General features: G+C 40.4%; 2 protein-coding genes across 2 annotated transcripts in view; one reads left to right on the top strand and one right to left on the bottom strand.

Annotated features, from left to right (window-relative positions):
• SNW1 (SNW domain containing 1) overlaps positions 1-9,468 on the top strand; it is a 15,224-nt gene extending 5,756 nt beyond the window's left edge. The window contains exons 3-13 of the mRNA XM_009580833.1: positions 723-818; positions 911-1,017; positions 1,850-1,954; positions 2,051-2,120; positions 2,825-2,890; positions 4,157-4,273; positions 4,610-4,751; positions 6,412-6,508; positions 7,322-7,439; positions 8,464-8,627; positions 8,708-9,468. Coding sequence (XP_009579128.1) covers positions 723-818; positions 911-1,017; positions 1,850-1,954; positions 2,051-2,120; positions 2,825-2,890; positions 4,157-4,273; positions 4,610-4,751; positions 6,412-6,508; positions 7,322-7,439; positions 8,464-8,627; positions 8,708-8,912 — 1,287 coding nt within the window. The 3' untranslated portion in view covers positions 8,913-9,468. The remainder of the gene's footprint in view (positions 1-722; positions 819-910; positions 1,018-1,849; positions 1,955-2,050; positions 2,121-2,824; positions 2,891-4,156; positions 4,274-4,609; positions 4,752-6,411; positions 6,509-7,321; positions 7,440-8,463; positions 8,628-8,707) is intronic.
• Positions 9,466-13,544, bottom strand: SLIRP (SRA stem-loop interacting RNA binding protein; the record flags this gene model as incomplete). The annotated part of the gene is made up of 3 exons (XM_009580832.1): positions 9,466-9,525; positions 11,449-11,556; positions 13,488-13,544. Coding segments are annotated over 3 exons (225 nt in total), but the record flags the coding sequence as incomplete, so codon positions are not given.
• Between the last annotated feature and the right edge of the window lie 43 nt (positions 13,545-13,587).

Below are 13,587 nucleotides of genomic sequence, written 5' to 3'. Positions count from 1 at the left end.
GTCCCTATATTTAAAATTGGCACTTAAAGTTAGTGACGGCTAGCTGCATGTTGTATGAAGACTGAAGTACCCATGTGAGGGAAAGGGTAAAGAACAGATTTCTCAAGCATTTATTTTTTCAAGAACATAGCAAACATAATGATACGAAAAAAATCTAGATGCTAAAAAAGGCTTCTATAAATTCTTAAGTAATTCTTGAAAACAGAAGTACAAATGGGGATTTTTCTGCTGTCTTGGGGAGCCTCAAAAGGAAAAGAGCAGGAAAGGGAAGCAGGAAACTGGTGTCTAATCCTAAGTCTGAGAGTGATTTATTTATAATTATATTTAATCAAATTGCTTCTTTTCTTCGATTATTCCATCTGTAAAATGGGGATAGAGTATATTCTTGTTCTATGGGAGTCATTGAAGAACATGTCGAGAAGAATAGGACGAGAGGAAATGGCCTCAAATAGCACCAGGGGAGGTTTAGATTGGATATTAGGAAAAATTTCTTCACCGAAAGGGTTGTCAAGCATGGGAACAGGCTGCCCAGGGAAGTGGTTGAGTCACCATCCCGGGAGGCATTTAAAAGATGTGTAGACATGGTACTTAGGGATATGGTTTAGTGGTGGACTTTGCAGTGTTGCGTTTATGGTTGGACTCGATGATCTTAAAGGTCTTTTCCAACCTCAGTGATTCTATGGTTCTGTTCACTAGCACTAATAAAATATAATGTCTTTCAGGTTATTTACAGTAAATACACAGATCTTGTGCCAAAAGAGGTCATGAATGTGGACGATCCTGAACTGCAAAGACCAGATGAGGAGGCAATTAGAGAGGTATTACATGCACTGATGTGCCTAGTTATCAGAGTTATATTGTATGTCTTGCATATGAGATGAGATGCATTCTGTGGTACTTTTGTCTTTAGATAACAGAGAAAACAAGAGCAGCTTTGGAGAAATCAGTCTCCCAAAAAGTTGCAGCAGCCATGCCAGTTCGAGCAGCTGACAAACTAGCTCCTGCACAGTACATTCGGTATGTAGTGCTGCTGTGTAAGATGTTGTTACATATAAAATTGATTAAAATTAGGATATTCCTTGAAATTCTGAGAATAGAAATTCCTCTTGAATTCTGTTCTTCTGGAAGTAATGTGAAACTGGCTTATGTATTTTGAATTAACCCACTAAAGATAATCTGGTTTGAAGTGTGTTGAAATATGTCTTAACATGTCATGAGTTGTGGCACATTGCGGAGGGGTTACTGTTTTAGCAACAAAATGTAGATTTGTCAGGGAGCGCTATGAATGATGCTGCCCTGGAAACAGAGTCTTTACTGGGAGTTTCAATCCAAGACAAGGCATGTAACAAGGTTCTTCCCTTACATAAAACGAGCAACTGGAAAGAATTGGAATTACTAGGAAGCTGATACTCATTTATGATGATTTTCTGCTGCAAACACAGCAAAATTCCATGGCAGGTTTAGACTTGGCCTGAGTTGAATTCTGAAAAAAAGTACGTGAAGAGGTTCTTAATAACTGGTAAGTAGTCACCAGGGATTCACAGTCATAGGTAAAAAGTATTGTGACATGCTCTGTGTACTCTATTAGTTTTTCTTCTGCTTTGGAATCTGTTGAAACAGGAGAATATAGCCCTGGGAGGATACATTCTGTCTGGTGTAGTTGATTGTCTGCATTCAGTCCAGTATCCTCTCTGCTGTTAACCTGCTCCTGGCCTCCACAGTGGAAAAGTCTTAAACTGGTGTGGATAAAATGAAAATGCAGCTAGAGCAGTGAACTGAGTGAAAATGGAGGTGGGAAAGGAATATCTAGCTGTGTGCAGAGAACTGAGCGCTTTGATTGTTTATTCAGGTACACACCTTCCCAGCAAGGCGTTGCCTTCAACTCTGGAGCAAAACAGAGAGTTATTCGGATGGTGGAAATGCAGAAGGACCCTATGGAGCCGCCAAGATTCAAGTAAACTATTCAAAACTTCTTCACGGCAAATAGAAGATTCTGTAGTGTATTTCCATATACAACATGCTGATTGTATTTATTTTCTTAATTGTTCAGAATTAACAAGAAGATTCCACGTGGTCCACCTTCTCCTCCAGCACCTGTAATGCACTCTCCTAGCAGAAAGGTATGAAATGCCATAGCTGTTCTCAGTTTTGAATTCTAGATGGGTTCACAAATTCTACTTTGATCTAGTTCATTTCTATGCACCTTCTCTTTATTGTTCTTTTGATGTGATGTTAAGTGATAAACGTGGTGCCTGGTGCAGTCTTTTGGGATTTTTTGGAGCACTTCTGAAGGTAGCTGTCTTCCTGTGTACCTTGTCAGAGGTTGAGTAGATTTCTCATATATTTTATGCAGGGCTGTATTGCTGGAGTTGTCCATGCAATGGATGAGTTGACTGAGGCTTTAGCTTTGGTACACTGATGCTGCTTTTGTACAACACTACTAAGCTAATCCTTAGTAACACTAACTTGTGTTATTAAGGATTAGCTTCCTTCTGAGAGATGAGTGTGGTGGTGGTTTATCAATTTCCTACAACTTGAATTGCCATTAAATGTGCACGTTAACAAGCTGGCTGTGAGTTCTGGTCTGTGTGATGAAAGTTTAAGAGGATGGCTGAAAAGCTGTCATGACTATTCAGTGTTGGCAAAGGTACAGTGCAGAAATGAACATCTTATTGCTGCTAAGAATGGTTTCGTTTTTTGTAACAGTGTCCTGAACTTTGTACTCTAATTTATTTCAATAGTTTCATAGCTGCCTTTGAGAAAGAAAATAGTATTTCCTTTTGCTATAAATCTAAAGATGACTTTGTTTCCTTTCTTAAATCAGATGACTGTGAAAGAGCAGCAAGAGTGGAAAATTCCTCCATGCATTTCAAACTGGAAAAACGCAAAGGTAATTAAGTTGTCATAAATTCACCTTTCTAATGTTGCACCCTGCTGTGAGACTTCTATGAATGGTTTAAGCTTGAATAATACTTGTTTTAAACCTCTAGTTAGGTAAATTGGCTGCTTCCAGCATGGAGAACACACAATTGTACAGCTCAGTTTTTCTCTCTTTGGCTTATCAGGGTTGTCAAATAGACAGGAGTAAAGAACTGAGAGAGAATATATTACTTTGTGGCAGAGATGATGCATTTTGAGAGGAAAAAATGGCATTAGTTAAAACCCTCACAATAGTGCAGTACGGGGAGTCTGAAACCAAAGTCTCTGGAGCCCACAAAGTAAAGCCATCTAAACTGAAAAAGGAAAGGGTAATTCACAGAGAACCAAGCATGTTTCTTTCTAATACTGCAGTCCAAATTTCTCGAAAGTTCTCCTTGTTGCATTCTTTCACTAATTAATTTTCATCACTGGTTAGCTTAGCTATTTTTATTTATTGTTTGAGTAGGTATTCTGACCCTTTGATTTTTATCAGCCAGTAAGTTTGGAGAGAAGGGAGAATTTATAATTTGCTGCAGTAACTGGTTTAATCATTCTCAAACTTACCAAGCTGTTGTTATGAGGCAGCTTTAAATGGAGGAAAGAAAAAGCTGTGTGTTTGGATTTTTTTTTTTCCCCTACCCCAACACAGCTGTATAACTGGGACTGACACTAATTAGTAGATCAAATTTTAGGTTACAGATGCTAAAACCAAAACAAAAATTTTGTAGACCTCTCTAAAAAAATCTTAAAATATCATCTATAAATACTTTCAGGTTTCAGCTTTTGAAGGCAAAATTGGCATTTAGTGTCTCTTGCTTTTGCTGGCAGCCTTCCCCCTTTTTTAGTTTGAATCAGCTAACCTCTTAACAGGTGTAAAAACAGGTTCGGGAAAACAATTTTTAACCACAAATAGTAAAACAGCTTACAGACTGGGAAACCTATTATGTTCTTAACACAAAGCAAAGAGTGGACCTTATTGATCAAAAACTGTCATTCGTACTAAGATGTAAATAGAGGGGAGATTGTGATTCAGATGTGGGGGTAGTGTGGAATTGAAGGGGAGCTTAATATTGCCTGGTATGAATTTGATGTATAAAGGAGGTCCATTGAGGCGTATTAATGATGGGCTGTGAGTTTTGCCTGTGTTTTTGGTTTCTTACACAATAAATGTAATAATGTTTGTTATTACAAATAATGTTAGTTTCTGTGATTAACTGCCTCTCTGTTTCCACTATAGGGTTACACCATTCCATTAGACAAGCGTCTGGCTGCAGATGGCAGAGGATTGCAGACTGTTCATATTAATGAAAATTTTGCCAAGCTTGCCGAGGCTCTTTATATAGCTGACAGAAAGGTTAGGTGGTTGTTTAAACTGTTTTGTTCCATGTTTATTTCCTTGGGAAAATCAACTGTGAATAGGCTATGGCTTTTTGATTTGTCCTGCTTCTTGGCTAACATAAGACATAAGGTCTTATCCCCAGTATCTTTGAATCAGTGGCTCAGTGTGGGTTAAATTACTGGAGGTCATGGGTCTTTGTTTCTCAGCTCTAACTGCTGTGGCTGTCTGGCTTTGGACTTCATTTTTGTGGCTTGATTCCTGCCCTGTTTACTGGATAACTCCATGACAAAAGATCTGCTTGCATCCCAGGTGCTAGCTTTCTGTCATTTTAACTATGTCTTATGTGTGAAGGCTCGTGAGGCTGTGGAGATGCGTGCCCAGGTGGAGAGGAAGATGGCTCAGAAAGAAAAGGAGAAACATGAGGAAAAGCTCCGAGAAATGGCTCAGAAAGCCAGGGAGAGAAGAGCAGGGATCAAAACCCATGTTGAAAAAGGTACATTTCTTTGTTAATAAGATGCTATGGGGGTTTTTTTAGCACTCTCTGAAGTGTGGGTTTGCAGAAATAACCCAAGAACTTACACTACCTAAATATCAGCTGTAATTTCTATGACATATTTTCTTCCTGTCTTTACTTGATCAGCCAGTGAATTTGGTTAATTCACTGGCTGGTTTGATGGGATCTGAATTTGAACCCCACAGCAGTATGTCAGTGTATACAGGTTTAGGACTTTGTTGAGAATTTTAGAGTTGTTAATGGATCAGTACAAGTAATGGCTTTTCATGGACTGTTCCAATCTAATTTTTTTTTTTTTTGAAAAGATTTGTTGCAGATGAAGAGCAACTTTGTTTACAAGAACTAAACCATCTTTAAGTTTTCAAAGATGGTAAATGCAATATTCTGTCTCTTGTGTTGTTATAATTGGTCTTGCAGAACTGTAGTTCTGTGGGCCACTAGGCCCAAAAACTGCTAACCTAACTAAATCATTGTGATAATGATTGAAATGACATTTCAAAGATCAAGATGCTGAACTTACAGAGCAGTTACGATCTCTCGTTATTACTAAAAGGTGGAGGATATGGTCATGTAATGCCAAATCCTGCAGCTGGGATGGAGTAACCTCTTCCCAACAGGCTGGGGACTGGCCGGCTGGAGAGCCACTCTGTTGAAAAGGACTTGGGAGTGCTAGTGGACAATGTGCTAAACGTGAGCCAGCAGTGTGCCCTGGCAGCAGTAATGCTAAGGGCATACTAAGCTGCTTCTGTAGGATTGTAACCAGTAGGTCAAAGGAAGTAATCATTTCCTTTTACTGGTGACCTGTTAGACTGCATCTGGAATATTGGGTGCACTTACAGGCCCCCAGGTACAAGACAGACATTTATAAACGGGAGTGAGTTCAGTGGAGGGCCACCAAAATGGTCAGGGGGCTAGAGCGTCTGCCCAGTGAGGAGATGCTGAGAGAATGAAGCTTGTTCTGCCCGGAGAAGATAGGCTTTGGGAGGACCTAATGGAAGCTTTCCCATACCTACAAGGAGATCGTCAGGACTCTTCAGTAAGCTGCACAGTGGAAGAATGAGACAGTGGTCAAAAGTTGAAGCAGGAAGTTCCAACTACATGCAAGGAGAAAAATTTTCAGCATGAGGACAAGGCTTTCCCCATCTGAGTGGGCAAAGCCTGAGCAACCTGGTTTGAATTCAGCATTGGAGGTTGAGTTAGAGACTCCCTTCCAACCTGAGTGATTCTGTGATACTGAGTCACAGGACGTTCTTCAAGGACTTAGATGCCTGCATGTTTGAACAGTATTTTTACACTTCAGAGATAAAAGCATGATACGATGATCTGTAGGTGTTTTAGGGTATAAATTCCTAGATGGACAAGTATTCCAAGCTCTTGGAAAGTTGAGAAAATGTAGTTGTTGGATATGTCTTTTAACTCTCTTGTCAAGGACAGTTAATTGCTTGTGGCATAAGAAAGCTGTGGCTTTCCATGTGTTCAGTTTGTTTAAAGTGTAACATTTTAAACAGTGCTAAGGATCACTTCTCTTCTGTAAAAGAATACTAAATTGAATCACTGTGCCAGTGTCTGCCAATTATGTGGCATAATTAATTGAGACTTCAAATATTTGTCTGTAATGAGCAATCTTGCATTTATTCAGAGGATGGCGAAGCTAGAGAACGAGATGAAATCAGACATGACCGGCGCAAAGAGAGACAGCATGACAGAAATCTTTCCAGGGCAGCCCCTGACAAAAGGTGAGTCACAGAAGAAAGCTGCTTTATTCCTGTACTGGCACTGGCTTCCCCACTAGGGAAACTGTTACACGGGGCTTTCTCCTTTTGCTTGATGCGAGTGCCTGAATTTTACCTTGTGGAGATATTCACTGGTTCACACTGGGAACTGGTATTCACCATTCATTCATTGTATGAAATGGTATTACTGTGTACTGCAGTACGCTCTTCTAAATTTAGAATTTTCCATATGAATGGAGGAATGGGGGGTTGTTGGTTTTAGGTGGGTTTTTCTTTAGCAGAACTTCAGTATATTCAGATTTAATTAACATGTTGACAGCAAAGGTTGAAGCCTGGATCCTATAACTTCGGTGAGACCAGAGTATCATTAGTGGCTTTGTTTCTTGAAGCTGGTCATTTGAAGTAAGCTTAGATTTATGAGTGTAGGCTGAAGTACCTTATTTGCCCAAGCCAGTGAGATTTCTGAGCACAAATCGTTTCTGGAGGTTTAAAATCTCTGATATCTTAAAATTAGATTGCTCGGCCTTCCCAGAATATAATTACACTGATTGTTGCAAAAAATGACATTTTAGACCAAGTCAGCTTGATGTAAATTGCAGATAGTGGAAGGCAAATTTAAATGTCATGCCCAGCTGAACATAACTTCCCAAATGTTTCCTTTGCCAGGAGACAAATTTTAAATGTTACCTAGTAAGGAATGGCAACAGTCTGGCTCCTGAGGCAAACTGTTAGCAACTAATACAGGATTGGGTTGCAGTTGAGCATGTCAACAAATATGGTTTACTGACCTAATAAAACCTGAAATTTTTAATTCAGGTCAAAGCTGCAGAGAAATGAGAACAGAGATATCAGTGAAGTTATTGCTCTAGGGGTACCCAACCCCAGGCCATCCAATGAAATCCAATACGACCAGAGGCTGTTCAACCAGAGCAAGGTAAAAATACCTTTTCACAGTTGTGTGGCTTTCTATGAGAACATGCTCATCCTTCCTTAGTGGGTATGGCTAGAATACTAAAGGGACCCTGTTCTCATGGCTGGTGTGGATATACTCTGGAAGGAGTCTCTACATAACTGGTTAGGAAACTATTGATCTCCTTTGTCCATAGCTGGTGCAACAAAAATTGAATATTCTGAATGTGTAACTGGATTAAAGTGTTTTTGTTGTGTTTTTTCTCACTGGGGAGTGGGGAGAAAGAAGCTCTTTTGCCTTCAAGCTGCAGTGACCTCCTTTTCTTCTTTTCTACAAATGTACTGACTAAGGGAAATCTGCTCTGGAGAAGCAAGTAAATGCTTTCTATTCCCATTATTGGTTATGTTAATAATCCTTCTGAAGATATAAATAGTTAACAGCAACATTTATTCTCCCTGAACTTTATATTATTCAGAGATGAAAAAGTAGATTAGGCTTCAGAAAGTCCCTGAATAGACCTGCAGTTTGTCAATCATTCTTTTTCACGTCTCCAATGAAAGACTTGCAGGCAGAAGGGAAAGTTGGTGAATCAAAAGCGAACAAGCAGGCACTTCTACTTTCACAGTTTACATAAGCCTCTGTGTGATTTGGATCAGTCAACTTAAATAATTTTTTTACATAAATTCTGAATAATATACATTTCTGTACGGTTGTACTTGGCTATTACAGACAGCTGTACTTGCAGGGCACACTGAAATGATCCATTATTCTGAAATACGAATGGCCTGTAATCCTTCCTGTTGCTTTCTGGAAGAGTGGAAGTGGCCCTGACCGAGGCTTGTAATGATTCTGTCATGTTCTCTGAACTGAATCCCAAACCCAAAACCACTCACATCCTATTGAAGTGCTTGAACTCACTTGAAATCAATAGTGAATCACACAATACCATCTTTGTGTATCTCTGTGACACCATCAGTGTATCTTGATGTTAAAATAAATCAGCTTAAGTTTTGCAGACTCGTTTGTGTTATACTGCTGTTCTTCACAGGGTATGGACAGTGGCTTTGCTGGAGGAGAGGATGAAATTTATAATGTTTATGACCAGCCTTGGAGAAGTGGCAAGGATATGGCCCAAAACATCTACAGGCCAAGTAAAAATGTGGATAAGGACATGTATGGTGATGATCTAGAGGCTCGAATAAAGACCAATAGGTAGGAAAATAAAGTTAAGAAGTATTCTTAATTAGTACTCTGAAGTTACAATCAACTGAGTGTCCCCTCTTCTCCTGCAGGTTTGTTCCTGACAAAGAGTTTTCTAACTCAGATCGTAACACCAGAGGGAGGGGCAGAGATGGGCCAGTTCAATTTGAGGAGGATCCCTTTGGTTTGGACAAGTTTCTGGAAGAAGCTAAGCAACATGGTGGTTCTAAACGGCCATCGGATAGCAGCCGCCCTAAAGAACACGAGCATGAGAGCAAAAAGAGGAGGAAGGACTGAATGCCTCTGCTCCTTGAGAGGTAGAGAAATGGACTACAAGCTTGGACTTAATGCAGAAGGCATTTTTAATACCAGGTGTATAGGGGGATGGCATTGTAACGCAGCAGTTCACAACTCTTGTTGTGTGGATATACATATACACACTAATTCTACATAGGACAGCTACCCCTGGAGAGTGGAGAACAGAGACCACTTTGAAACATTTCACAAGGGAATTACTCTTTAGCAAGTGCTCTGACTTTGCTGATTCCTGGTTGCCCAGCATCTCAGGGTAAGAATGTAGCCCCTTCCTACAGCTTTAGTTTTTGTAGGTAGCTAAAGCTTTTACTTCATCTGTTAAAAGCTTTCCTGCTGTATATAATTACTGTCTTATGCTGTAATGGATGCTAGGGAGTTTATGATTCAGTGTTTCTTTAGTGTGGCTATACAGTTTATTTGAACAAGGAGGGGAAACAGCTGGATTCTGTTTTAAAACAAATACTCACTCATAGTTTCTCAGTAATCTTTATTTTCATTTCTTTACATTTAATGAAATAAAGCCTCCTTCCACCGCTCACTCACTTTGATTCTTTCTTTGACTGCGTCTTCTAAGGGGCTGCTGTTTGAGAGTGAGCTGCAAACAATGGAAATTATTCAAATTGGTTAGGCAAGGCAGCTTGATATTTTTCATTTCTGATCTTCTAAAACATTCATATAGAAAGCAGAAGATGCGTTTATAACCGGTTCAGTTTCATGAGCCATAACCACAAATGCTAAGCTCCTGAAGAGAAAGTTGAATGTAATTTGCACAGCAATTGCTAGTTGTATCAGCAAAATGCATCTTAAAAGCTTGTGCTTTCAAGTGCAACTAATAGAAGGTAACTGTCTAAACCTAGCCTAGAACAAAGTGGGAGAAGTGCTCATGTTATTTTGCTTCTAGAGAAGCTTGCATTTTTGAAGAAATGAAGAAAGCTAACTACTGCCTGCCTTCTGCTTTTTATGTCACTATAAAGAAGCCTCTTAGCTCTTGCACCTCTTGTAAGAGTATAGCCCTCAAAGCCTAGGCAGTTAAGTGAATGTGGCTATCTTACAGCTTCAAGAATAAAAAGCAGCAAAATAATTTCCAAGAAATTGACACTAAATACTCATCTATGCTATTCCTAGTACTCACTTTGATAATTGCATGCAGATAACATCCTCGTTATTTTCAGCACAATTTATGAGGGATCAGCCTATTGCCTGGCTTGTCACAGTTTAAGATTGAAGTCTGCAAACCCACTCCTTAATTTCTGTTTCCATTTTTGCACTACAGCTGTAACTCACAGGGCAGCTCTTCTTAGGAATAGGTATTGAAGTAACCACAACCAATGAAGTACCAAGCAGCACCATGAACTATGTCAAGCAAAATACTTTATCACAAATCAACATACTGCATCCCTGAAGTCTCTTGCCAATTTACTCTTAACATCTCCTAGCATTGAAAGACTCAAAACAAGAAACTAGTTGTCAGAAGGACATTGAAGAATTCTTATTAATTATTCTAAGACATGAATTGATCATGTCTGTTACACCAGCCTTCTTGTTGCTCCTGGTTTCACTCTGTACTACTCCGTCTAAGTAGCTAGGTCAGCTGAAGCACATATAAGTCTACAAGAAAATCCCCCTAGTAATTTGCCCCTACTAGATGCAAGTTTCTAATGATTTTGATCTGGTAATTTATTAATGGTTTTGGCAGCCATTGACTCACTGTCTTTTTATCCTTATCTGTCAACACCACTGCATGCTAAATGTTTGGAAAGCAGTGGGATGGCCATTTCTTTGCTCTATTTATTTGCTGCAGTGAAGCTAGATGATGCAGCTGTCTGGCTCCAACTGACCAGGCAATCACAGACAGCGTTGTATGGGTACTAGACGAACGGTTTTTAACTGATGGTGTACAGTGTCTCTTGATACCATACACTAATGCACTGAGATTGCTAAAGTGTCATTTCTTCCTTTATTAACATTTAAAATGTTAGAGACAGCAAATAAGAAGAAAAAAAGCTACACTAAAGCTAATTTAAAGTTATCTTGAACACATGAAAGCAGGCAGCTGACTCCTCCTGTACGAAATGATAGCTGAAGAAAAGAAGAAATTTTCACTGAAGTTCAAAGCTTAGCTTTACATTCTCTGTCATTTTCCCCCTGACACCCAACATCCAAATTAGATGTTGGAATCCACCTGCAGAAACCTGTATTAGAAATAATAACTAGTTGCATGGCAGTTCCTGAACAGTTTTACTGCATTCATATTCCTTTGGCTTAGCATAGCAGGAGGCTTTGATATCTGGTGTGTGATCTCTGTGGTATCTACAGGATCTCAGACCCTAACTAGTGGAGTTGAGAGGGGGGAATAAACGAAAGTGATTTAAAAAAACATTAAAAGTACACTAAGTGGCAAAATGTTTAATCATTTGGAATGAGTATGGCAATATTTTGATGTTACTGTATCCAACCAAAGGCAGAATTAAAGAGCTCAACTCATTACATTACCTTATTAAAGGAATTGGCACATTACCTTGGCACCTTCAAGTATGTGGGAGTCCTTCTGAAACACATTCTGAACATCTTGCGGAGTTGAGAATTTAATCCAGCAATAACGTCTGTGAAAGCCTGTCTCTTTGTCCTAGTTACCAGTTTGAAAAAAATAAAATCCAATTACTGTAGAAAATATTCACATAGGCTGTTAAAAACTTTATATGGATATTCAATTTACGGATTCAGAAATTATCAGAGAAATTGGCACACTTGCTGTTTCAGAAGTTTTTCACACTTCAAGACATTTACTCTCATTGACAGCATGCGGGGGCCTAGCAGAGGCTGTTCTGCATCCTCTTCTCTCAATTTGAGTCCAGCAATCATAAAAAAATTTAAGATTTTAAGTTACAGTTGAAGACTGAAATAATGCATAGCCGGTTGTTTCAAACTGCAGTAGTTATCTACTATTAAGCCAGTCACAACACCACTGACATTTAAATGGCTGCCTGATTTGAAAATAAGCCTGCCACAGTACTTGAAAAGCATTCAGCAAGATAAAGCAGCTGCTTAAGATACTAAGAAAGCAGGCTGCAATTCGAGATGACAAGCACTAACTGCACTGAACAGAAAAAAAAGTTATTTTTAAGAATAATTTGCCAGTCGGAAAAGACAGTTGTCAATAAAAGGAGATAATGCAGAAAAGCCAGGTCTACCAAAGTGCCTTTTATCCCAACTGTGACCCCCATCAGAGTTCACAACAGCTCTGCCACTGAATTCACTGATCATCAGGCATGACTGGCAGCACTTCCAAACACCAGTGAAGTTTTCACCCACAAGGTACCTTAGTCACACCACCCGGTTTCAGTATCCCAGTGATGTCTTAATTAGGGTGTCCTATGCTGCTGGCAGATTTTTATACCTCTGGCTGTTTTAAGCATTAATGAACGCTCCTAAAGTAATCACTGAATCAAAACATGATGGAGGCAGGTTTATGGTAAGCTGCCAGCCTTCGCAATGAAGCAATGTGTTCTGTCCTGGGCCGGAGGAACAGAGCATGGCAGGCAGACACCTAAGCTTCAGTGTTCAGAAATAACCAGACTGTTTCAAACTATCTTTCTCCATTTCCAAACTAGTCCTCAACTGATAGTGAACCCATCAGCTCACTAACTGAAGTTCACTACACACTGAGCTTAATTACTTCACATGGAGAAACATGAGCAGGCAGGTGAACCTCTACTCCTTCAGCAATGACCTGCAACTTATCCATAACAGAGTGGGAAAGGAAGACTTTTTTTGACTGTTCATCTCTGAGAAACTGCACTAGATGCTATTATCCCTGACCTACATGCTCAGAAGATAAATAACCTAAACGGCAGAGGCATGAACAGCTGACAGCTTGGGAGCATCCTGAAAAGGTTTCAGTTTTTGTTAGCCCCGCACAGCAGGAAAAGATCGTAGGTTCATACCCACATCTTTAGATTTTTTAGGCCAGTGAGACCAGGCGCATAAACGCTTTATTCTTTGTCAGAAGAAAGATAACACGATGATAGAGAAGCTCAAAGCACTTTTATGTTAATTATTCAGAAATAGCAGCATCAACAGGATCTGAGAGATGTGCTTTCTAAAGCTCTTTCAAAGCCAATGGAAACCACTAAGTTTCAATGAGGCCTACAGCTCGCAGGCACCCATTGGGATAAGGAACTAAGGGTGGAGGGCACCGAAAATCTGACTAGAGTACAAGAAGAGGCTTCCAGAAAGCAGCTCCGAGGGAGCGGGGGAGCCGGCTTCGGGGCAGGGCCCCAGCAGCAGGCCCAACCCTGCCGGGGCCCGGCGAGCCCCAGCCGGCGGCTCTTCCCCGTTTTACCGAGAAGACACGAACAGCGGCCTGGAGGATGAGCGGGTACTCACAAACGGCAGCTGGCACCTCTGTACTGACCCGAACTGGGAGAAGTACTCCTTCAGCTCCTCTGTGGGGGCAACGCACACCTGGTTACACGGGCCCGGCACCCCAGCCGGCGGCTCTTCCCCGTTTTACCGAGAAGACACGAACAGCGGCCTGGAGGATGAGCGGGTACTCACAAACGGCAGCTGGCACCTCTGTACTGACCCGAACTGGGAGAAGTACTCCTTCAGCTCCTCTGTGGGGGCAACGCACACCTGGTTACACGGGCCCGGCACC

Source organism: Fulmarus glacialis, unplaced genomic scaffold (assembly GCF_000690835.1).
Source record: "Fulmarus glacialis isolate BGI_N327 unplaced genomic scaffold, ASM69083v1 scaffold34506, whole genome shotgun sequence".
NCBI classification, from domain to species: domain Eukaryota; kingdom Metazoa; phylum Chordata; class Aves; order Procellariiformes; family Procellariidae; genus Fulmarus; species Fulmarus glacialis.
The sequence above is the reverse complement of the archived record's forward strand: the minus strand, read 5'-3'. Positions and strand labels throughout refer to the sequence as shown.